Source organism: Taudactylus pleione, unplaced genomic scaffold, assembly GCF_031769625.1.
Source record: "Taudactylus pleione unplaced genomic scaffold, aTauple2 ptg000611l, whole genome shotgun sequence".
Taxonomy (NCBI): domain Eukaryota; kingdom Metazoa; phylum Chordata; class Amphibia; order Anura; family Myobatrachidae; genus Taudactylus; species Taudactylus pleione.
Genome location: NW_028285013.1, coordinates 3,191,905 through 3,217,341, shown reverse-complemented (window position 1 = coordinate 3,217,341; position 25,437 = coordinate 3,191,905). Strand labels below are relative to the sequence as shown.

Here is a 25,437-nt window from a genome sequence, read left to right as displayed (position 1 = left end):
GACAACCTATATCCAATGACGGGAACACTGAGAACTACTGGGGAGGGAGGGGGGGTGACACAGGTGTAAATATACACAATGCATGAGGAAATGATTAAACACCCATAATCTCCTGTATAAAAGGTACAGACACAAAGCATTCTTTTTAGAGGAACAGCTTCCAGCAAGGTGCAGCAGCCAGTATCATTTTCCACATTAACCTCTCTTAAGCTGGGTACACACTAGGCGATTTTATGAACGATTTGGACGATTCCGACACATCGGAACAACAAATTGTTCATATTGTCCAGTGTGTATACACTATGTCGTCAGCGATATCGTCCGTTGGAACTGCAAGCAGCATGGCCCCCGCCGTTGTTGCCAGCATCGGCATGTGTGTATGCACTTGCCGATGCCGGCACCCCTGTCAGGTCCCGTCGCTAGCGATATCGCGCTGGGTACACATCGTTTAGTGTGTACCCAGCCTTAGGTCCTCTGCCTAGTGTTTCTGATGTCACAAAGGGGACGCAATTTAGGGGGAGTTGTAGCAAACCAATCGGCTTCTAGCTATCATTTATCTAGTACATTCTATAACATGCTAGCTAGAATCTGATTGGTTGCTAGGGATAACTTCTCCACCATTCCTCTTTAGAGTGTTTGATACATCTCCCCCATAGGCACATTGGGCTGAATGTAATAGGGCGAGAGTTTGGCGAATGTGAGAATTTAACATTAACCTCTGACACTTTTTAAACTCAGCCAATGTAATAGAGAGCGAGAACATGGAAACTCGCATGGTTCTAGACTCAAAAAACTCTCACGATTTAAACTCTCATCCAGATGTTTTGCCATTTTGAAGATAAAACTCGACCAATGTGACAGGTTACTGCTAAACAGTTTCTAAACTCTCACCCTATTACATTTAGCCCATAGTCGGTGTAGAAAGTTAATCAGGGATTGAAGGGGAGATGTATCAAACCTTGGAGAGAGATAAATCAGCTTCTGTTACTTTACAGGCTGTGTTTGAAAAATGACAGAATCTGATTGATTGGTTGGTCCGTTATCTCTCTCCAAAGTTTGATACATCTTCCCCTGAGTTAACTACTTGGGAAGCACAAGTAATTAATTCTGTTGCTCTGATTTCATAATGTCTTTATGTATCTGAAAGTGAATAACTTGAGCAGCCTGTGTTGTCCTTGGGATGGGTACTCCCGACAGACGTGCCAGCCAACAGCTAAACGATTTCTTCAATCACCAAGAGAGGTTGTATCTAACCAACAGGTCATGACAGGCAGGGACATTATGGCGGGAAAATATACCCTACCCAAATTTTGAATGAATTCTAAACCGCTAACACACCGGACAAGCGTTTGCATAACATTTTGTCGGTGACTATCATCTGCAGCTCATCATCCTGATTAAAGACCATATAAATACACATCAGTGAAAGGCAGTGTGAGACCTACAGTCGTAATGAGGCATTTTCACACTTAAACAGATCCAGGGTTGTTCCTTGAGTCAAAGCCAAGTGATTATATGATGACGGGAACATCTTGTCACTCACATAAACGAGGTGCAACTAAATCTGTCTCAGTACAAATAACAACTATTATTAACACACAATGTAAATGGTGTACGTAACAAGGTGGATGTAAGGATAACCTCAACATAAGCTCATGCACTCAATGAGAACCCTAACCCTAACAAATAACAACTATTATATACAGACAAGCACGCAATGTAAATGGTATACATAACAAGGTGGATGTAAGGATAGCCTCAACATAAGCTCATGCACTCGATGAGATGGGCCATCCCCCCCCCTCCTGCCCCCATATCTTCAGAAGTCAGGGAACAGCTTGTCAACACACAACTCGCCCATAAAGCTATTTTGCCACCTAACCTTACTTGTTCCTTCCCTTCCCCAGAGCTCCAGAGTCTAGCCTATGGGTCCTGTGGTTCTAACTGATCCGCCCAATACGCAGTGGCTGTGTGATATTGGGATGGGATTGGGCCTTCCGGCCTTCCCGCTCATCTCCGCCATGCTGCCATTTTAAAGGGGTGAACTGTCTTGCCGGTTCTATTTTGCAGAAACAGAGGAGCAGCCCCCCTCAAAAAAAAATGGCTGCATGGAACAGCCCCAGGCTTATTATTAGCTGGTAAGGCAAATGTGGAGCTTACTTGCCAACTGCATGTCAGGGAGACCCCCTGAAATAGTGGTGATCTCCCCGACTCCCTAAAGAGTGTCCCTGAGGCTGGGCTGGGTGTGCGCAACTCAGTGATGATGATGTCATCGCTCTCTGCCCCCAATGGAGGGAACACTGGGGAGAAGAACAAGGAGGATATGTGCTACAAGAAAATGGACCCCGCTGTCCAGCCCACTGATGGCTACAAGCATGGCCGTGCCAAGGAAGTGTGATAAATTACAGGGGATGTGTGATGAAGTGCATGAACATGGTGGATACTACAGAGTTAGAGGGGGGTGGTACAAAATGTTGTCATGTTCTGACAGCCGACATTTAAAATGTTGACACATATGTTATGTCGACAAGTCAAATGTTGACATGTCGACATAGCATTTTTGGGTTATTTTAGCCCTAGCAACAGCCTAACCCTAAAATGGACTGTCGACATTCACATGACCATGTTGACATTACGTCCATGTCGGCAACATAAAGGGGATGATTCTGAGTCGCAAGTATTGGGGACTGCACGCACGTCCAAAGGTGTATGCGCATGTACATCCATATGCAAATATGGAATAGCGCACACCAATACATCCGCACAAATCAACGCAGATGTCCGTGATAGTGTGTATTCGCATGTGCATGTAACACCACAAACGTGCATGCACATACCGACGCTAGCACACGTCAAATCATGGAGTGACCGTTCGCTACATTCATATCATTACAAGGACAGCTGGCCTCTTCTAACCTGTTTTTAAATACAGTTATTCAATTATGCACTTAATTAAACCAATTACACTGGCTGATACATTAAACAGACACATCATTACCTTTAAAAGCATGTACCTAACACCTTAAGCGGCACGCCTATACCAACTGGTATGCAGTCATTGGGCCGATGTTTTGTCTACTGTGCATATGTCTGAGCTGTACTGCGCAAATTCCACGATGGTCTTGCGACGGCGGACACAGGGCCTGATTCATTAAGGATTGCAACTGCAACGGCTCTCACAGTTGGCCGTAAGTTGCGTACTGTGCACGCAACACAGTGCGCAAGGGCACCACTGCGATCAAGCAGACCACGCAGTGCCATCGCAAAGTGATTGACAGGCAGTGAGCGTTTGGGGGTGGTGACGGGGGGGGATCGGAGAAACGCAGGTGTGTCTGTCCGTTTGAACGCCGTTGCATAAATTAGCCATTGTGATGGCATACGCAGCCTGAGTACTTACTGCATGCAATTTCTCAGTAAGGTCAGGGCTGCTGTAAATCTGTGTGAGGGGCCGATGGTACTCGATGTTACCAATGTTTATGGAGGACTGCAAGGTATTACGGATGTGAGATAGCGGTAGTGGGAGGCAGTGGACGTCTCTATGCTGGCAGTGCGACGGCATTGTGATTGCAATCATTAGCATATTTCCGCAGCAGATCTGTGTGCAATTACGGAGCTGCGATCGAAATAGCGATCCTTAATAAATCAGACCCGCAGTGACGATTTATTCAAAAATTGATTGACAGGCAGGTACCATTTGGGGGAGGTCATTTTTATTGTTACTGGAGGTGTTGGTGGGATCTTTTGCAACAGGGAATTTAAAGCCAAGGGTGAGGGAGGCTAAAACTAGTTCCTTAGCTCGCCCCTTACCATAGCAGTTGATTCTACCAGTGCTTGTGGCTCTTGTGAAATTATTATCATTATGCTATGTAAAGCACTAACACATTACATAGTGCTGTACAGTGTGTGGATACGAGGACATTGGCCCTCATTCAGAGCCGCTCGTTAGCGGCAGTACGCTCGTTCCGAGCGATGTTTGCACATCTGCGCATGCGTACGGATTTTAGTACGCATGCGCGAACCAGTCAGTGCGGCCGAAAATCGTTGGTACGCAATATAGCGAGGGCCTGCTATTTTGAGTGACAGAATGAGGCGTATGTGGGTGGTAACAGGGGAAGGTGCTTGAAAACGGGGAGTGGAGATCCGATCGCAGGCGTGCTTAAAGGTCAAAACGGGCGTTTTAAGGGAGTGCATAATTAATACAGCAGCGTCATTGACCACGTCACTGGGTTATTTTATAGCCAGAATTGCTCGCAAATTTGTGGTAGCAAAAACCAACCACAAGAATAGCGAGCAGTTCATACGCTGGTCGATGTACTCGATTAATCTAATAAATAGCGGACATGACGTATGGTGCGAGCGGCCAGGGGGCGTTTTTAACAAATAAACGAGCGTATGTTTTGCACGCTCATTCAGACTTAGAGGTGTGAACAGACTGCAATGTGCGTACGGATCATTTGAATAGCCACCCCTTGTTTTTGAACGAACGAACGCAAATAGCGTACGGCTCTGAATGAGGGCCTTTATCAGCAGCTGTATGACCTCCATATAACAAAGAGATTTACAGAGAATATTTGATCATTAACCTCTGTCCCCGCCCTAGTGGGGCTTACAGCTGCCAATTAGCCTGCCAGTTATGTACTGGAGGTGGGTGGAACTCAGAGCACCCAGGGAGAACAAAGACACTTTACACATGCACGGCTTAATTCTGAGCCGCACGCCATGCCAATGTTAAGCGTTTTTTTTTTTCGCTACTGCACGTGCGTGTAAATCCCTAAAAACCCGTACAGCACTGGCGTCCCACTGTGTTTACCCACGGAGGCGATTAGAGAAGTGCGCAGAGACCCCCGTGTTTTGGTTTTGGCAAAGCCACCCTCAAATATTTTGGTTCGGATTTGTTTTTGGATTTCTTTCAAATTGATAAAAACAGCTAAAATCATGTCATTTGGGCCTACTTACCTGCAATCCCAAACCCCAGATTCGGTTTTTAAATCCGAACTTACAGCAGAACGGATCCAGGACTCTGGCCCTGATTCAGAGCCGGACGCTCTGACAGAGCGCTCGCTCTGAATCAGGGCCGTCCCTCCTCCTTTTTGGAGCGGCCTCCTGGCCGCTCGCATAGCTGTGGGTGAAAGGGTTTCCCTGGCTGTGGCATTACTCTGCCCGCTAGAAAGAGTGCGGTGCTGGTTACGGAAATTACAGGGGACCCCTACTCGTTTTGTCCCATTTTTCCACAACCAGGACCGGATCAGAAAAGCCCTGTGCTGGTACTTAAAATACAGGGGCCCCTACACATTTTGGCCCCTGTATTTTAAAAACCAGCACAAACTGTACAGAGCCCGGGGCTGGTTATGCTTCTGGGGAGGGGGAGCACGTCTTTTTTTAACACACAGACAGAAGCCTTCATGGATCTCACTGATCTGTGAAGGCTTCTGTATAATTCGCACCTTTTAATACTAGTCGCATTAAAAGGTGTGAGTTTACATAGGGAAATACTCGCACAGAGGGCCTGATTCAAACCCACAAGCGGGTCGATGGTGGCCCAGTGCACATGCGCACGACGGAGCCGGCTCCGTCGTGCGCATACGCGAGACCCGGATAGCGACGGGCAATCCGTCACTCCGGATCTCGTACCAAAGGGGGCGTGCTGTCGATGTTGAGTGACATCACGCCCCCTTTGGTGGGCGGGCCGGGGGCTTGGCTGGCCAGACGGAGGCGTTCCCATGGAAACGCCTACCGTCTGGGGCCGGCCCCACTGACATCACAAGTGATGTCAGTGGGAGTGCTGTCGGCTCTGTTAAGAGCCGAAAGCACTCTAAGGCTTGCGGCAACGAGACCCTACCACAAGGGTCTCGTCGCAAGCCCGATGGTCGCGATGGTCTTGACCATCGCAACCATCTTCCTGGCCGCTCGCTATAGCTGTGGGTGGTCACCCACAGCTATGCGAGCGGCCAGGAGGCCGCTCTAAAAAAACAGAAGGCCGGCCCTGATTCAGGCCCAGATTTGCATAGTGTAGTAGCCTCAAACTCAAAAGTCCGCAGGCTATTACATTTGCGAAACCTGGCACCAGCTCGCACCTACAAAAGATGTGAGAAGGTGCGAGTTGGATTTTTACTAAAACTGGAAACCTATTACATTTGGCCCAAAGAATGTAAATCCTGAAAGTGATCACAGATGAATAGATGCAGGGTGTGATCGCTCCATCACCAGCTGTGTCCTGAGAAGACCCGGCGACTAACAGCAACTGCTTCTTCCCCCACAGAGGATCAGATAATGGACCTTATTAACTACCATATGCAGCTCCGAATACACACGCAATCTGCCGATCGTCTCACAGTGCGCATTCGCGAACTGGCCGCTGCCAGGGGGACTGCGATCGCCTCGGCTACGCAGACCCATCGCAGAGTGATTGATAGGAAGTACCGTTTGTGGGTGGTAATGGGGGGGGTGTCGGCCGAACGCATAGCGTGCGTGGTTATTAGCAATTCCTGCGTAAGGTCAGGGCTTGGGCAAGTGTGCGTGAGGCTGCGATGGTACTCGATTGTACCGATGGTTTTGCTATTCTGCTAAGTATTACGGATGTCTGTAAGGTAAAAGGTGCGTCCTTATGTGGTGCTGAGTTTGCATTGAGATCGCAATGGATAAGCATACTATCGCAGTTGAACTGCGTGCCTACGCAATATTGCGATCCGTGGTGAATCAGGCCCAATGTGCGAGTCAAGGAGCAATAATACAACAATGTACAGGTGTGTGCGCGTCTTCTCATGCATTGCGCATTTTCCACGATCCCTCCTGACGTCTAGGTCTCCTTCCCTTCCTGAGGCGCACATTTATATATCTGCAGAAATATTGGCACCTCGCTCCTGTCACATTAAGGGGTCAATTCAATTAGACGTGACCATCACAATGCGCCACGGCAACGGCATAGAAACACCAGCAACCCTTTCGGGGCAACTACACGTGCGGCATAGCGCACGCATACTTGCGAGGTGAGCGCTCATTATTTTTATACTAATTGTAGAGTGTAACAATTACCATGATCTACAAGCTACTGATGGTAACAGCCGCTCCCAGAGGGATCCACTGGTCACAGATTATGTGGGCGATGCAGAACGAGTACTGCGCCAAATAGCATAACGTATCTTATGTGAAATCGCTGTTAGATACTGGACGCATGCATATGTGCTTATGCGGAATCCCGACGCCGGCAGACCGACAGCAGTGAAAATCCCGACAGGAGATTTAGGTAAGTATAACTAACCCTACCCCCCCTAACCCTCTCTTAGGGGTGCCTAACCCTAACCTCACCCCTAGTGCCTAAACCTAACCCCCCCGTCCACGCAGCCTAAACCTAAGTCTCCCAGGGAAGTGCCTAACCCTAAACCCCCCTTCCCCTAGCCTGTCCCTAAGTCCCCCCCCGGGACCCCCTCACCTAACCCCCCCTACGCGGCTGTCTGCGCCCGCCGCCCGGCTTACCTTCATTTGGTATGCCAGGTGTCGGACTCCTGGTGTAGGTATAATGACAGGATGTCAGCATTTCGATGCCTGTCATTAGTACTCTGCCGGGATTTGACAGTCGGGAAGCCGGCGGTCGGCTTCCTGACTGCATCCCGCCTATGCAGCCTTGTGTGATTTTGGGGTCTATGTACTAAGCAGTGATAAGAGACAGAGGGCCTGATTCAGAGCCGGACGCTCTGAACGAGCGCCCGCTCTGAATCAGGGCGTTTTTTTTTTTGGCGAAGCGGCCTCTTGGACGCTCGCATAGCTGTGGGTTACACAGCTTATGCGAGCGTCCATGATGATGTCCATGATGCGATGATGCGTCTTATACCATGTCCATGATGAAGGTCGCGATGGTCAAGACCATCGCGACCATCCGGCTTGCGACGAGACCCTTGCGGTAGGGTCTCGTTGCTGCAAGCCCTGGAGTGCTTTTGGCTCTATCAGAGCCAAAAGCACTCTCACTGACATCACTAGTGATGTCAGTGGGGCCGGACCCAGACGGTAGGCGTTCCCATGGGAACGCCTCCGTCTGGGCAGCCACGCCCCCGGCACGCCCACCAAAGGGGGCGTGCTGTCACTCACCATCGACAGCACGCCCCCTTTGGTGCGAGACCCATAACGACGGCTTGGCCGTCGCTATGCGGGTCTCGGGCATGCGCACTAGGGCACCATCAAACCGCTTGCGAGCGCTTGCGAGCGGGTCTGAATCAGGCCCAGAGTGAAAACTGATAAGGTGGCAGCCAATCAGCTCCCAACTGTCATCTCACAGGCTGTGTTTGAAAAATGACAGTTGGGGGCTGATTGGCTGGCACCTTATCACTTACTTATCACTTTGTCTCCTAGCACTGCTTAGTACATAGACCCCTCTGTCACTTAGGCCCGGCTGCATGAACGCCCCTGTAACTCACAAACCTTCAGCTTTCTGCGTCTAGAGGGCACATCAGCAGCTGAAATTCATCGCTAACTTGTCGAGGTGTACGGTGATACCGTCACGTCACAGAAACAGGTTTGGGTTTGGTGCGCTGCCTTTGATAACGGAAGGACAGACGTTTAAGACGAGCAGCAATCCGGCCGGCCAAGCACGTCCACCACAGATGACAATTTGGTCTGATTCAGGAGGACAGACGCATTCCGGTTAGTGATATTGCTGACGAATTGAAATTGCCCTTCGGACGCAGAAATCTGATCACACTGCGCACAAAAATCACTGACCATGTTACCGCCAGCCCCGCCATCTTACAACTGAGGTTGGGTCAATATGACTGATGTGAGGCGCAGTCTAATGGTCGTGAGGGGAAGCAGTGGTCCTCCTGCTCTGGCCTTAGGGAGATTAGAATGAAATAGAGAACATTACACACATGAGAGGTCTTGTTACCTTACCTATTGAACCACCCTCGTGTATGTACACACACACATATACGCACCTTGAATTTTTGGCGTAAATAACAATAATAGATATGATAGGCAGAGGGCCTGAATCACTACGGATCGCAATATAGCGTACGTGCACGCAGTTCAACTGCGATAGTATGCTAATCCATAGCGAACGCAATGCCGCCGCACTACATAAGGACGCCCACTTCACCTACACGCACATCCGTAATGGTTAGCAAGACTGCGAAAACATCGGTACAATCGAGTACCATCGAACCCATACACGCAGTTAAGGCAGGTCTGACCTCACTCAGGAATTGCTACCTTCAGCGTACGCTAGGCGGCCTCAGGCTGCATAGGATATCGCAGTGGATAATTTCTGCACGCTCCTGCAATGGTGTTCAAATGCACTGGCACGCCTGTTTTTATTGATTATGTTAAAATTATCAATAAAAATTAATCAATAAAAAAAGTATATATACTGTAGGTAATTTACTTAATCAAATGTTCTAATATACTGTATAAGGGACTAGAAAATATATATAAAAAAATGTAAAGAAACTCTGGCAAATAATAAACCATTTACAAATATATCTGCTAATTAATCTAAAAGGAATATATACTGCTAGTTTGACCCTCATTCGTATTGTTCCTGGAAGAAAGAGGACATGATGGCCGCCTGTACATTCTGATTAACCTATTTTTAAAAACCTATGTTTTTGAGATAGAAAAAATACTCAAAATTTCCTGAAAATGTTGCCATATGGTAGCCCTGAGGGAGCGTACATTTGTGGTCATTGTGTGTGGCACCAGGATAAAATATGAGATATGGTAAGAACTTACCCTTGTTATCTCTATTTCTACGAAGTCCAAAGGGTTCCACAGGATACCTTGGGGTATAGGCGATGGCAGCAGACATCCAGGCACCACAGAGTAAAATTTTCAGCCTCCCAGGATGCACTGGGGTCCCTCTCCTATACCCCGCCCCCGAGCCTCAGGCCACTCAGTTTCGTAACAAGCCATAGGCCGGAGCAGGAGCAAAAAAGAGAGAGAAGACAGTCTGGAACACACAAGAATCACATTCTCACCAGAAGGAGACGGAGAAACCGGTGACCAGATCAAAGCCCATCTGCAGTACAGGTGCGACAGGGCGGGAGTCCTGTGGAACCCTATGGACTTCGTAGAAATAGAGATAACAAGGGTAAGTTCTTACCATATCTCATATTTTCTACTTCAGGGTCCATAGGGTATCCACAGGATACCTTGGGGATGTCCCAAAGCAGTATCCTTTAAGGGTGGGGACGCTCCTGTGCTGTAAGGAGAATCCGCCGCCGAAAGGAAGCATCCTGAGAGCTGAAGGTATCAAAAGCATAATACCTTACAAAAATATGGACAGATGACCACGTGGCTGCCAATCACCGCTGAGGCGCCACGTCGAGCTGCCCACGAAGGACCCACAGACCTAGTGGAAGAGCTTTAATAGAGGATGGAACAAGAAGACCTGTGAATCCATCCTGCCAAAGTTAGCGTAGTGGCAGGCCAACCCTTTTTATGGAAACTAGAAAGGACAAAACCGAGAGTCTGATTTCCTAAATGGACTGGTACGGTCAACTTAAATTCTTAGCGCCCGTACCACAGCCAAATAGGCCTCACCAGCAGACAGGACTGGGGAAGTAAAGGCCGGTACTATAATTTCCTCATTGATGTGGAAACTAGACACCCCCGTAGGTAAAAAACCAGGGCAAGTGCGAAGCACTGCCCTGTTCCTAGGAAAGATGAGAAAAAAGGAGGTCTACATGCCAGAGCCTTCCATTCTGAGATCCTACTGGCCAAATTAAGAGCCAGAAAGAATACAGTCCTAGCCATTTGAAATCCATTGAGCCCAGTGGATCAAATGGCGGTCCTCAGAGAGCCCTAAGGACCACAGCCAAATCCCAAGGAGCCACAGGTGGAACAAAGGGATGCTGAATATAAAACTTACACCCTGCACAAAAGTGCGGACATCAGGAAGAGTAGCAATCCTACACTGAAACCATACTAACAGGGCAGAAACCTGCACCTTCAGGTAAGCAAGGCGAAGACCGTTATCTAAGCCCACCTGTAGGAAAGCCAACCTCTGGATATCCGGAATACCCGAGGAGCCTAGCCTCTAGGGCGACACAACTGAAAGAAAGTATACCATACCCAATGGTAAATTCTTGCAGATAAAAGCTTCCGAGCTCTTAGCATGGACAGAGCCCCTGTTAACTATAGAGCTGGAAAAACTCCTAGACCTTAAGAGGGCAGTCTCCACCGCCACACCGTCAAGGACAGACAACCCAGGTCTGGGTATCAGCCAGGATCCTGAGACAACAAGTCCGGGCGTATAGGCAACAGCTTCGAAGTGTTAACTGAGAGGCTCCGAAGATCTGAGTAATAGTGCCATCTGGCCCACGCTGGAGCTATCAGCAGGAGCGTGCCTCCTTCTTGCTATTACTGGAGGAAGAAGGGATAACGGAGGGACGAGGTACACCACTTGGAAGGTCCACTGGACCTACCTACGTCTATCACAAGAGTCTCATCTCTGAAAGGCTCCACTTGTTCACCAGAAGATTGAACACCTCCTGATAAAGAGGACATTTCCCTGAATGCACGTCTTGACGGCTGAGAAAGTCTGCTTTCCATCTGAGGATTCCTGAATGAACACTGCCGATGACGGCAGGGATATAGCCTTCCACCCAAGCCAGAACTCGGGACACCACTGTTAGTGTCGCCATCATGATGGCGTTGTCAGACTGTACCTGCACAGTATGTCCGTGGAGGACCAATCCTGCATGCTGGAGAGCCTTGAATACTGCTCAGAGTTCTCAGATGTTTATGGGAAGTGCAAAAACTACTGGTGTCCACCTGCCCTGGAACAAGTGTGGACCCGTCACTGCTTCCCAGCCACGGATACTGGCGTCCGTCGTCAGAAGGACCCTGTCCGCAATCCCAAAAGGGGTGCCTTTTTTAGGTGAGCTTTCCGCAGCCACCAGGCCAGAGAGAGACAAACCTCCGGGGAAAGCCTATTGACTTTATCCGATGGGGCAACCCATCCCATCCGGAGAGGATCAAGTTTTTCAGAGGTTTAGAGTGAAGCTGGGTACTCTCCACCATGTCGAACAGCGACACCCTGGAACCCAGGAACCACATTGCCAAGTGAACAGACACTCGGCGACTCTGCAGGCAACTGCGTACCTTTGCCTGTAATGCAGAGATCTTTTCCTCAATCACAAAGATCCTCCGATGTTGGGATATGGATCATCCTCTGTGAAGAATCAGAGAGGACCATTTCCAGTTTATCAGTCAGCCCTAACGTAACAACACAGATATTGTCTGTTGCATATGGCACTGAAGTATCTCTGGGGACCGTGGTAACAACAGGAGGTCGCCCGGATAGGGTAACAAGCGGACCCCCTGCATCCGCAGGTGGGCTGCCATAACTGCCATGACCCTGGTAAACCGTGAGGCGCGGAGGCCAGACCAAGGAGCAATGCCAGAAACTGGAAATGCTTATCGACCACTGCAAACCTGAGGAAAACACTGGTGTGTTAAGAAAAGAGGGATATTCAGGTAGTCACCCTGAATACATCCAACGACACCACAAATTTCCCAGGCTCCATTGAATGATGGAATGCAGGGTCCCCCTCCCGAACCGAGGAACCCTTAAGAATTTGTTGAAGGATTCGAGGTTGAGAATGTCCTGGTAAGACCCATTGGGTGTCTGTACCAGAAAAAGGATGGAGTAATACCTCGTTCTCCTTTGGGGCAACGGAATAGGTACTATAACTCCTGCCTGGAGTGTAACACCCTCAAAAATTAAAGGGCCTTGTCCTGAATTGACAGAAGACCTGTAACGAAAAACCGTCTAGGAGGCTTTTACCGGGAGGAGAGGACATACCTTCAAGAAAATACTTCTCTTACCCCAGTGTCTGTGGTGGTCAGACACCAGCACTGGGCAAACTGGAGAAGCCGGCCTCCAACTCTGGGGTCTCCAGAGAGGAGGCCCGTCCCGTGAGGCTGAAGGCTTATAGTCCAACTTGGGAGTAGGACGTCTTGTACTCCAAGCCTGTTCTTATGGCTGAGCAGATTTCCTGGCTACTGACTGTCTTGGAAAGCTGTATTTTAGACTTACCCTGGCCTCACAGGGCCGAAAAGGCAAAGCCACAGACCCTGATGGGACTGTAGCCGATGGCAGACACGCTGACGTAGCTGCTGCCTGCGGGGCCACAATTGCGTCCAGACGAGGGCCAAACAGGACTTGTCCCGTAAAAGGCAAAGCATTCCAAAGCAATCCGCTTTCCAAGAGCGCAACCACAGGGAGCGGCAAGCCGCTACTGCTGCCGAGGAGATTCTGGAAAGGAGTAGGCTATATGTAAGACCATCTCATTATGAACGTGGCAAAGTCTCTGAGAATTTGCCACTATCCACCTGCTCTGCTGGAGAGTCAGTGTGCAGAGATCCAGTTACCTACTCAGCGCTCCATGGCTCTGTCCCCCCAGCACACGGCCATAGCCGGCCTGGAAGCCCCTCCAGCAAGGGAATATTGGATTTTAGATATATTTAAACCTTGCAATCTGGAACCTCCTTCAAAGAGGACCTGGAGGGCATGGGCAACGTAGCACTCCTCACTAGACGTGTAACATGAGAATCTACCCGTAAAGGTAACTCCCATTCGGAAATGTAATTATCCGCAAAAGGGGTGTTACGTTCTGGGTTATTTGTGGACCCGGGGTGGTAGCAGGAGCGATCACAGAAGCAGATTTGTAAATAAAACTAGGATTTGTAATAAGTGCTCGAGTGGACATATAATGTGGCAGTAAATAAAAGTCCAGGAAAATATAAATGTGCACAAGAGTTCTGTGGTGGGAGCAAAAGGGTTAATGTCCAGGTAGAAACAATTAGAGCAGTCCAGGTGTGCAGGTAGTGAAACTGAAAATAAACAAGCCAGGTTTGCAGATAGTGAACTGAAGTGCAGGATGTCAGCAGGCTCAGGCACTCAGGTATGGGCAAGGGTAATGGAGGTAGCGGGGTAGTCCAGTGGGAACTAGGAGCTGACAGGCAGACTGGCAGACAGTGGATTCACAGGAACAGGAAAGCACAGAGAACTCCCTCTCAGCTAGGCTGAGATACACGTTGCACTGGCAAAGAAGGAAGGCACTGACCCTTCCTAAATACCCCATGCCGTGCTGTTACTGGCCGGAGGGAACATGTGACTCACCAGGATTGGCCAGCCGCATCACATGGCCAGAAGGCAAGATGGCAGCGCCCATGCCAAACGGAATGGAGACGCCGCCAGGCCTTACCAGCGCAGAGTGACAACAGGCCCGCACAACAACGCGTGCAGCCAAAGCCCCCCGCCAGACACCAGCTCCGCCACCAGACAGCCCGCGCCACAATGACCTCACAGGTAACACTCGCCTAGCGCCATGCTGAAATACCCTGGCTGTGACAGTACCCCCCCCCTTTTGGGGTGGCCTCAGGACACTCACCAGGCTTCTCCGGATGGGCAGAATGGAATCTCCTGATGAGCGTGGGAGCATGGACATCACGAGCATCGGTCCAGCAACGTTCCTCTGGACCGAAACCATTCCAGTCCAGCAAATACTGTAGATGACCTCTGCGTAGACGAGAGTGCAAGATCTGGGCGACCTCAAACTCAACTCCTCTCTCCGTCTGGACTCGAGGAGAAGCAGGTAGAGCACTATGGAATTTATTCAGGACCAGGGGCTTCAATAAGGAAATATGGAAGGAATTAGGGATTTTTAGGTATGGGGGTAACTGTAGACGATAGGCCACTGGATTAATGACTTCTGTTATGGAGAAGGGACCAATGAAGCGTGGTGCAAATTTCATAGAAGGAACCCTCAGACGAAGATTCCGGGTGGATAACCAGACCTGGCTTCCAACTTGCATGCGTGGAACTATTCTACGCTTCTTATCGGCCTGGGTCTTATAGCGAGAGGATGCCTTCAACAAATCAGACTGTACTTGAGTCCAGATGGCAGCAAAATTCCGCACCGTGTCCTCCACGGCCGGAACATCGAAAACAGGCAGGCTTCGGAATTCGGGAACACGAGGATGAAGGCCATATACAACCTGAAATGGCGTTTGGTTAGTTGACGAGTGGTAGGAAGCATTATGTGCAAACTCAGCCCACGGCAGCAAGGCAGCCCAATTGTCCTGGGAAGATGACATAAAAATTCTTAAGAAAGTCTCTAGATCTTGATTAACTCTCTCGGTGGAGCCGTTGCTTTGCGGATGGTAGGCCGTGGAAAAGTTTAACTTCACTTGAAGAACAGAACACAAAGCCCTCCAGAATTTTGCAGTAAACTGCACACCACGGTCAGAGACAATTTCAGCAGGAAGGCCGTGTAGACGAAATATGTGTTGGACAAACAACTGTGCCAGGTCAGGGGCAGAAGGTAACTTCTTCAACGGTATATAGTGGACCATCTTAGAAAATCGGTCTATTACAACCCAGATAGTGTTGAAACCTTGAGAGACTGGCAGGTCTGTGACGAAATCCATGGAGAGATGCGTCCATGGACGTGATGGAGTAGGTAATGGAAGCAATTCCCCAGCTGGAGCTTGTCGTGATGATTTATGCTGGGCACAGGAGGAGCAGGAAGAGATAAACTCCATTATGTCTGCCTTTATAGAAGGCCACCAATAGTGTCTTTTCAGGAACTCCAAGGTCTTCCGAGTGCCTGAGTGCCCTGCGAAGCTGAGGAATGTGCCCAAGTGAGAAGCTGCTTCCTTAATTCCGGGGCCACAAATGATTTTCCCGTAGGAGGCTGAAGTTGTAATACGGCGAAAACTCTTGATTCCAAGACAGGGGTATTGCTTTGATTTTCAGATTGATCATCACAGAGGAGAGATCTCGATAGGGCATCAGCCTTCTGATTAAGTGCTCCAGACCGAAAGGTCAGGGTGAACTGAAACCTGGCAAAGAATATTGCCCAGCGGGCCAAACGAGGACTCACACATTGGAGGTTTTTGAGAAATAGGAGATTTCTATGGTCCGTAAATACCGTAAATGGAAACTTGGCGCCTTCTAGCAAATATCTCCATTCTTTCAACGCCAACTTTACAGCTAGTAGTTCTTGCTCACCTATGGCGTAGTTCCTTTCGGCAGGAGAGAATTTTTTAGAAAAGAACCCACACGGATGGACTCGGTTGTCCTCATAACGTTGAGACAAGACTGCTCCCACAGCTTCAGATGATGCATCTACTTCCAACAAAAAAGGCCTGTCCAGATCTGGTTGTCGAAGGACTGGTGCTGAGATGAAGGCCTGTTTTAGAAGATGAAAGGCAGACTCTGCCTCAGGTGACCATTGGGCAGGATTAGCACCTTTGCGGGTTAAGGCTGTAATGGGAGCCAGCAGTGTAGAAAATCCCTTAAGAAAGCGTCTATAATAATTGGCGAAGCCCAACAATCTCTGGATGGCCTTCAGTGTCTGAGGTCGGGTCCAATCCAGAATTGCTTGTACCTTCTTGGGGTCCATTTCTAAACTGGAGCCAGATATTACATAGCCGAGAAAAGGTACACTGGGCACTCCAAAGACGCACTTCTCCAGTTTGCAGTAAAGGTGGTTTTCTCTCAAACGGGTCAGGACCTCCTTAACATGTTCTTGATGTTTAGCCACAGAGGGTGAAAAAATCAGTATGTCATCCAGATAGACAACAACCGAAACATATAACAGATCCCGGAAAATCTCATTAACGAAACTTTGAAAGACAGCAGGGGCGTTACATAATCCAAAAGGCATTACTAAATACTCGAAATGTCCATCTCTGGTATTAAAAGCGGTCTTCCATTCATCGCCAGCTCGGATACGAATGAGGTTGTAAGCCCCCTCTTAGATCTAATTTAGAAAAAATGACAGAGCCCTTGACCCTATCAAACAACTCAGTAATCAGGGGAAGAGGGTATCGATTTTTTACAGTAATGTCATTAAGGCCTCGATAATCGATACATGGTCTTAGACCACCGTCCTTCTTGCCAACGAAGTAAAACCCAGCTCCGGCAGGTGAAGTAGAGGGGCGGATGAACTCCTTTGCCAGGTTGTCCCGGATGTACTCGGTCATGGCTTGAGTCTCAGGCAAGGACAGCGGATAGGTACGACCACAAGGTGGCATCTTATCAGGTATCAATTCAATTGGACAGTCCCATTCCCTATGAGGGGGTAAGATATTTGCTTGTTGTTCAGAAAAAACGTCGGCAAACATCTGATATTCCTTGGGAATGGCAGAAGAAACTAATGAAACTGTCTTTCTCACAGGTCGAATTTTTGGAAGACAGGATTTCTGACAGTCCATACCCCTTGACAGAATCTGCATAGAACTCCAATCAATCCTGGGATTATGTTTACGTAACCAGGGTAGACCAAGAACAATTTCTTGAGAGGCCTCTGATATCACCAGGAATTTTAAGGACTCAGAATGAAGTGCCCCAATTCGGGCCAATACAGGTTGAGTCTCTTTGGTGACTATCCCGTTAGTCAGAGGGCGTCCGTCTATCGAGGTCAGAGAGATAGCATGGTTGAGAGTCAAACAAGGTATCTGAAATTTATCAATGAAACTAGACGTTATGAAATTTCCGGCTACTCCTGAGTCGATTAGAGCAGTAGCAAAAACAGGTTTGGGTTTAAGATCCAAGGCTAGGGTAATCGTGAAATCTTTAATTTTTGGAGACGGGTTCATAACTCCTAACTTGATGTCTCCAGGGTCAGTTAGGATTTGGCATTTCCCGGTTTACGGGGACAGGAGATCAGCAGGTGACCAGACTCTCCGCAGTACAGACAGAGGTTCTTTTGCATTCTTCTCTGTCGTTCTTCTTTGGAGAGGTGTGTATGATTCACCTGCATAGGCTCCTCTTCAGTGGGAGAAGTAATGGGACGGGTAGAAATGGAGGGGGTAAATGACCTTTGCCGGTCAGTTCTGTTTTTTTCAGCCTGACGTTCCCTGAAGCGTAGGTCAACTTTGATACACAATGAAATCATGTCGTTCAGATTAGTAGGAAGCTCTCGAGTGACTAGATCATCCTTTAGTCGGTCTGACAACCCATGCCAGAAGGCCGAGGTGAGGGCTTCCTCATTCCATTTGAGCTCTGATGCTAAAATTTGAAATTGCATGGCATATTGATTGACAGGACGGACCCCTTGCCTCAGTGTCATGATGTTTGATGATGCTGATACAGTACGCCCAGGTTCATCGAAAATCCTCCTGAAGGATGACACAAAGCCTGCGTAATTATCCAGCAGTGAATCTGAGCGCTCCCAGAGTGGGGAAGCCCATTCCAAGGCCTGGCCGGATAACAGAGAGACTATATAAGCCACTTTAGTTCTTGCAGTTGGAAAGTTGTCAGGCTGCAGGGTAAAATGTATGTCACACTGATTTAGGAATCCTCGGCAGAGTTTAGGATTGCCATCAAATTTATTTGGTAAAGGAAGACGTAAGCGGGGAGATGATCTGCCTCCTGTATTCCTAGACGCTGATGCGGATGTAGTTGCTGGTACTTCAGGGGTAGAAAAGGAAGTTTGCAAACTATCCTGTCGCTTGGACATCTCTTGCAGAAATTTAGCCATCTGATGCTGCATGTTTTCCAGATTTTCTAATCGACCAGAAATGCACCTGAACAAATCCACTCCTGACTCCTGATCCGTGGCCGGCTCCATGGGGCCAGTGCAAACTGTTACGTTCTGGGTTATTTGTGGACCCGGGGTGGTAGCAGGAGCGATCACAGAAGCAGATTTGTAAATAAAACTAGGATTTTTAATAAGTGCTCGAGTGGACATATAATGTGGCAGTAAATAAAAGTCCAGGAAAATATAAATGTGCACAAGAGTTCTGTGGTGGGAGCAAAAGGGTTAATGTCCAGGTAGAAACAATTAGAGCAGTCCAGGTGTGCAGGTAGCGAAACTGAAAATAAACAAGCCAGGTTTGCAGATAGTGAACTGAAGTGCAGGATGTCAGCAGGCTCAGGCACTCAGGTATGGGCAAGGGTGATGGAGGTAGCGGGGTAGTCCAGTGGGAACTAGGAGCTGACAGGCAGACTGGCAGACAGCGGATTCACAGGAACAGGAAAGCACAGAGAACTCCCTCTCAGCTAGGCTGAGATACACGTTGCACTGGCAAAGAAGGAAGGCACTGACCCTTCCTAAATACCCCATGCCGTGCTGTTACTGGCCGGAGGGAACATGTGACTCACCAGGATTGGCCAGCCGCATCACATGGCCAGAAGGCAAGATGGCAGCGCCCATGCCAAACGGAATGGAGACGCCGCCAGGCCTTACCAGCGCAGAGTGACAACAGGCCCGCACAACAACGCGTGCAGCCAAAGCCCCCCGCTAGACACCAGCTCCGCCACCAGACAGCCCGCGCCACAATGACCTCACAGGTAACACTCTCCTAGCGCCATGCTGAAATACCCTGGCCGTGACAAGGGGTATGCAAAAAGTCAACCGTTTTTGAGACTGGAACCGCTTACCCAGATTTTCCACGCCTCCTCTAAATGATCCACCTGACCAGATAGAGGAATTACAGTGGCAACACCCTTATCCTTAAAGAAGGCATATTTGGATTTAGCCACGGGGGATATGTAATAACCAAAGCCGCACGGACTGCCCGTAGAAGGCCAGGTATATAGACTTTAGACCCAGACTACGCCTCCTTTGCACTATGGGGCTCGTGTCTGAAAAAGTCAATAATGTCACCGTCATCAGACGTCATGCCTTTACCCGTTTGAGACCCGAAAGGCCGTTTAGAAGGCCGAAATGGTGACTCCCCCTGTAAAACGTCCATCAGGTTCTATACCATTTGGACAATAAATTCACCCACACAGGCTCCTGCGAGACCTGCGGGGGCGAAAAACAGGATACACTGGGGTACCATCAACTGTCCAGGGACCCCTGCATGTGATGAGACCACCACAGGCTGCGATAACCCCTATGGGGAAACACAGGGGGCGTTGCCCACAAAGGCTGTAAGCATCTTAGCCATCCGAGGACGGTCCCCTTTTTTGTGCAGGCACAGTGACAGAAATGGGGCATGATATATAATACAACATCCCCTCCATAAACCCTCAGCGTCTACATATCCCTCCGCTAACTGCACATGATATCAGTACATTATAGCTGGAAGAGGATATCCTCGTTCACTTTCCGACATGAGGAGTGTGAACGGAGCGTATGTGACCTCCCACACAGAAAAACCACGTTTACTGTGAGGTAATAAACACCCTGCAACACCGCACCGCAAGGGCTGTAGCAGAAGAACAGGGATAGGAAAAGGGCTGACAGTCAGAAATGAAAGTACAGGCAAACAGCGCTAGCATTTAAGTCACATACAATGCACAGATAATATCCTGCATTACAAACACTGCGATCAACTACACAGACCAGAGCCTGGTAGGAAACAGTGCTGCATACACTGACCTTAACTGAAGGAGAGGTATGCGGGGGACCCGGACCGCAATGGCATCTGTATCAGCTTCCAGCAGCGTTTGCCATCCCCAGCACATGTAGTGAGAAAATGGCCACCGAGGAGCAGAGAGAAGGCAGGTCCCGGGGGAGGAGCGCTGACACAGCCCGCTCAGACCGCTGTGGAATGGCACTGTGCAGCGGGGGAGACGCCGGCTGTGAGACAGGGAAGGCGTTCTCCCCTGGCCTGCTATTAACCCCTGGGACGCCGTGCTGTACCGCACATGCTGCGGCCCGCTGTCCCTGGTGGTCTAGTGGAAGGCGCAGGATCAGTACCTGGCCCCACGCGCAGCCGGTCCCCAGGGAGCCCCCTGCCTGGCGACCAAACAGGACTGTGTTACCGGCGGGTGCCCACCGCGGGATCCCGCCGCTTACCTTGTTCCCCGTGCATCCGGCCACAGTCCAGGTAGCCGGGATCACCGCTAGCTGTGACCCCAGCTACCTACCAGCATCCCCGGATCGGTACCGGCGTTCTGGTATCGGCGGGGTGTAGGAGTGACAGCATGGACGTCAATACTGACTGTCCTATGCTGGAGCACTCTAGTTGTGCAGCCACAGCTGCGAAGAAATATTCAGGGGCCTTAAAAAGACCCCCCTCTGTACGGTGTGACTGGTCCGGCCAGGCACCGACGAAAACTGAGTGGCCTGAGGCTCGGGGGGCGGGGTATAGGAGAGGGACCCCACTGCATCCTGGGAGGCTGAAAATTTAACTCTGTGGTGCCTGGATGTCTGCCGCCATCGCCTATACCCCAAGGTATCCTGTGGATACCCTATGGACCCTGAAGTAGAAATCAGGAATGACATCATATATCCACAATCTCGATCTCAGATAGCTCGTTAATATATCTCCTGTCACAAAACAAACCCTCAGACATAACATTAGAATTAGTGTGCCTTGTGGTAACTTTGGCTGTGTTATACTGGTTCCTGAGAGGATTATTCCAGTTTTACAAAAAGTACTTCCAAGAATGACATACCTACCACATCCCTGTACATAAATAGTGGGGCCTCCTTCCCTGGGGGGAACTTTCTCTGCACCGGGGGAGACACCTGAAGTTGTGCCATTGACTCAGGCCCTGATTCAGAGCCATTCGCTCTGACAGAGCGCTCGCTCTGAATCAGGGCCGGGATATTTGTTTTTTTGAAAGGCCTCCTGGCCGCTCTCATAGCTGTGGGTGACCACCCACAGCTATAGCGAGCGGCCAGTAAGATGGTCGCGATGGTCTTGACCATCACGACCATCGGGCTTGCGACGAGACCCTTGTGGTAGGGTCACGTGGCCGCAAGCCCCAGAGAGATTTCGGCTCTAATAGAGCCGAAATCTCTCCCACTGACATCACATGAGAACGCCTCCGTTTGGGTAGCCACTCCCCCGGCCCGCCCACCAAAGGGGGCGAGCTGTCACTCAACATTGACAGCTTGCCCCCTTTGTTGCGAGACCCGGAGCGACGGAGTGCCCGTCGCTATCCGGGTCTCGCGCATGCGCACGACGGAGCCGGCTCCGTCGTGCGCATGCGCACTGGCCCACCATCGACCCGGTTGCGAGCGCACAGCGCTTGCGACCAGGTCTGAATCAGGCCCTCAGTCCACTGACGTAATAATATTTGAAAGCCTCAGAGTTAAAAGTCACCACATGGGGGCGGGATGTATCATGCATGCATAGCGGTGTTAATTAACGCCTTAAGCATTTACAATTGCGTTTAAAAAACACAAAAGGACAGCTCTTACAATAAGAGCTGTCCTTTGTGTTGTAAGGACTTCCAGGCTTATGATCCGGGAGTCCTATTGCGCGTGGGCGGTCATCAGCCAGTACACGTGTGAGCCGCGGGGGATACTAGGAGAGATTCTAATGGATCTAGGTTTGCTTTCCAGAACTTTATATTTGCATGGGGAATGCGGTCAAACCTCAGAGAACGTCAGTTTTCAGAGGTTTAACTGCATTTTAGTGTTAGTACATCCCTCCCTGGGACTTTTAAATGTAATTATACTGGTGGACTGAAGTAATAGGAGTAGGCATTACAGGGAAGATCTGCACGTCAGGTTCTGCTCTGAGCAGTAGAAATGTAAAATCTGCCACACTCCTCTGAAATAAGGTAACTGGGCAAGTTTGCTGCCTTCATGAAAATAATGGAAACCCAGAATCCCTTCAGTACGAAGATAGAGATCTCGTAGGCGCAGGTGTGCGGGTAGGATTACTATAAGAGTTGTTACAGATATAATTAATCCAACACCGTAATAGCTCAATTCTCGATTATTTCTCCGATATTGGAGCAGACGGTGTTCCATAAAAGCAGTTGGTTTCCAATAACATAAAAGATGACGCGTTTCGCGGCAGACAGCCGGCTTCATCAGATAGGAGACTGCATAATGGAATTTGGGTTTGAATTACATAAAGTTAATTTAAATAGAAATAAGTAAATAAAATGAAAAATGAATAAATTGCGAGATCATGTTTTTATGATTCATGTAACCTGTCTAGAGTTTATCGCATTTTTTTTCCTTATTTATTTTAATTTACTAATTGCTATTTAAATATACATTAAGTAATTATACCCTCTGAGTGGGCCTCATTTCAGCAAGGTTTTCCAAGAATAGACGAATATTCATTTTAAATTTTTCCACAGCGTAATTGTTCTACAATACTTCCCCATGGTACATAGCCAGATAAATATTTCTGCACCTCCTATACCTGAATTATGTGTAATACAGAATTGTTGGGACAAGTGTACTAAATGGCATCTTAACTTGTGTCCTTTTAAAATGTTTGGGTATTGTGTCAGTCACTTTATTGTTTTGTTTCAAATTCCCACAAATCTGAGTAGATAGAGGAACATTATTAATAAAGGGAAAGTGTAATACTGGTAACTACTAAGTACGTATAGTTATTGGCACATTACTGATTACACTGTACATATGAATCAGCATTTCTCAGGAACGTGACTCAGGAACATATTGACCCAAAAAGCTGGAATACAAGGGAATGTTGTCATCGATATCCACAGTCTTTTTATACCAGAAAACGTAAACGTTTGTCTCTATAACATCCGTAGAGAATCCGGTCACGGACAGAAGACTTTGCACACTTGGGTACTGATTATCTAGTTCTGCCAACCCATCATGTCCATTACTGTGATCACAAAATAATGTAGAGATCTCCCTGCCATAGGTCCTCCGTGATACCACCGTGATAGCAGATCGGGGATCTGAGAAAGGATTATCAGGGAATCTAGGACATAGGTAGCCCGAGCGTTGGACAATATTTGGTACTTCCAACAACTCCACACGCAGTACTCTATGTGATTCTTACACAGGTCAACACACAGACAGGCCAAATGTAGCCATGTTACACGGAATGGCTGTTGTATGTCACTTGTATGCAAAATAATAGACAGCCCGGCTTCTATCAATGGAAACATCTATATAGTCCAAAAAATATGGGCCAGAGGCCTTTGTATTGCATGTATCTATATACCCACCCAATATCAGCTATAGTTAATATAACAGGCTACAGCATTATATAATTCATATCTATTCATCTATCGAACTATAGATATAGTGGTTTGTGTATGAGAAAAAACAGAGGAAGGGGATGAAATGGATACACTTTATATATGAACAAAGAAAGGCTGGGCCTCTGCAACAAGCCATCACTTCCATTCACAGCGATATAATTCTATTTGTAAATCCGCATAGGACATATACCCATGTTTAGAGATGTCTATAGATAAGCTAATTTATAGTATATAAAACAAAATAAAACATGGAAAACCAGAACATCTCCGTCTCCTTATTCTGAGCTGCGCCCTGCATCCATCACTGTCACTGTGCAATGTTCAGACTTCATTTTCTAATGAAATAACTAAATAAATGTACACAGTCCTGCCTACACAGGTCCTGCCCCACAGACTGTGCCTGCAGTGGGCACCTCATTGCTGACCCCTCATGCCAACCTATGCCAACTGACAATCCTCACCCATCACTGACAGCTCTTACCATGCAGAGGCTATAGAAACACATTTATAGCACATCGTTGGCAGGAATATATTTTGCAGATACAGGCATCATTATAATGCAACATCAATGAGGGGACAGTCATTTTCTTACAGAGCCCTCTGGTGGCAGAACAGCATTATAACACACTCCAATCCTCACTGGTACAAAAACAAAGGTGCTCTTCCATGGTCATTATTAGGTTTATTTAGCAAAGCTCAGAGAGAGAGAGAATTAGCCGGTGCAATGCACAATGCATATAGCCCTCCCATGGAGTAACACAGCTGACATGAACCCTCTTATGAGGATCCCAGGGCAAGCACATGGGCTGGCAACAGCTAAATTTAGCCTTTGGCAGATCACCTTGCACTGACACAAGGGGGTATATAGTGTCCTTTACAGACAGACAAGGCACAGGCAGGGGAGGGGGGTGCAAACACAGAGCATACAGCATACTTACACCACAAGCCGGGATATGATCCATGACACCATGGTGGGGGGGCTACTGGATATCAGCTGGGGTCGGTAGTTACTGTCTGGTGTATCTAGCACAAGAAGCAGGGGATCCCTCAGCCATTAGGAGCTGTGCTGGGCGCAGGTTGGGTGAGGGAGACTGGGCACAGGATCCAGCTGTTGGCGCAGAGCAGGGATGTGCTGCAGCCCACAGACCAAGCCTGGCAGGGGCACGGACCAGGCTTAGCAGGGTGGAAGAGGCACAGGGAATAGCATCAGCAATCTGTGTGGTTCAGCAGCTGCCCTGCTCCTTCACTGCTGATCATATTCTGGAAGGAGGAGTGAAGGATAGGGGTGGGGAAATGTACAGCATGCTTTATTATTCCCCCTCCAACCTGCTGTTTCACAAGGACTGGTGATGTCCTGGATTTCTACTGCTACTGTATAGAGAGGGAGGGGGCTGCCAGCCTTTTTTCTGGGTGGAGGTAAATGATCTTACTGTAACATGGAATCTGCTGCAGAGCTGACAGACAGGTGCTGACAGGCATTGCTCAACAAGGAGAGTGGTGACTTCAAAGAGGTTCTGCAGCAGCCTCATGCCTACTGGTGTTCATTGGGG

The 25,437-nt window shown here is 48.6% G+C and overlaps 1 protein-coding gene across 3 annotated transcripts in view; it reads right to left on the bottom strand.

The window, feature by feature from the left end:
• The window catches only part of REEP1 (receptor accessory protein 1), a 115,958-nt gene extending 90,814 nt beyond the window's left edge, over positions 1-25,144 (bottom strand). For all 3 annotated transcript variants that reach the window (XM_088454274.1, XM_088454275.1, XM_088454276.1), the window contains exon 1: positions 24,826-25,144. In XM_088454274.1, the coding sequence (XP_088310400.1) occupies positions 24,826-24,857 (32 nt within the window). In that variant the 5' untranslated portion in view covers positions 24,858-25,144. The remainder of the gene's footprint in view (positions 1-24,825) is intronic.
• Positions 25,145-25,437: the final 293 nt, after the last annotated feature.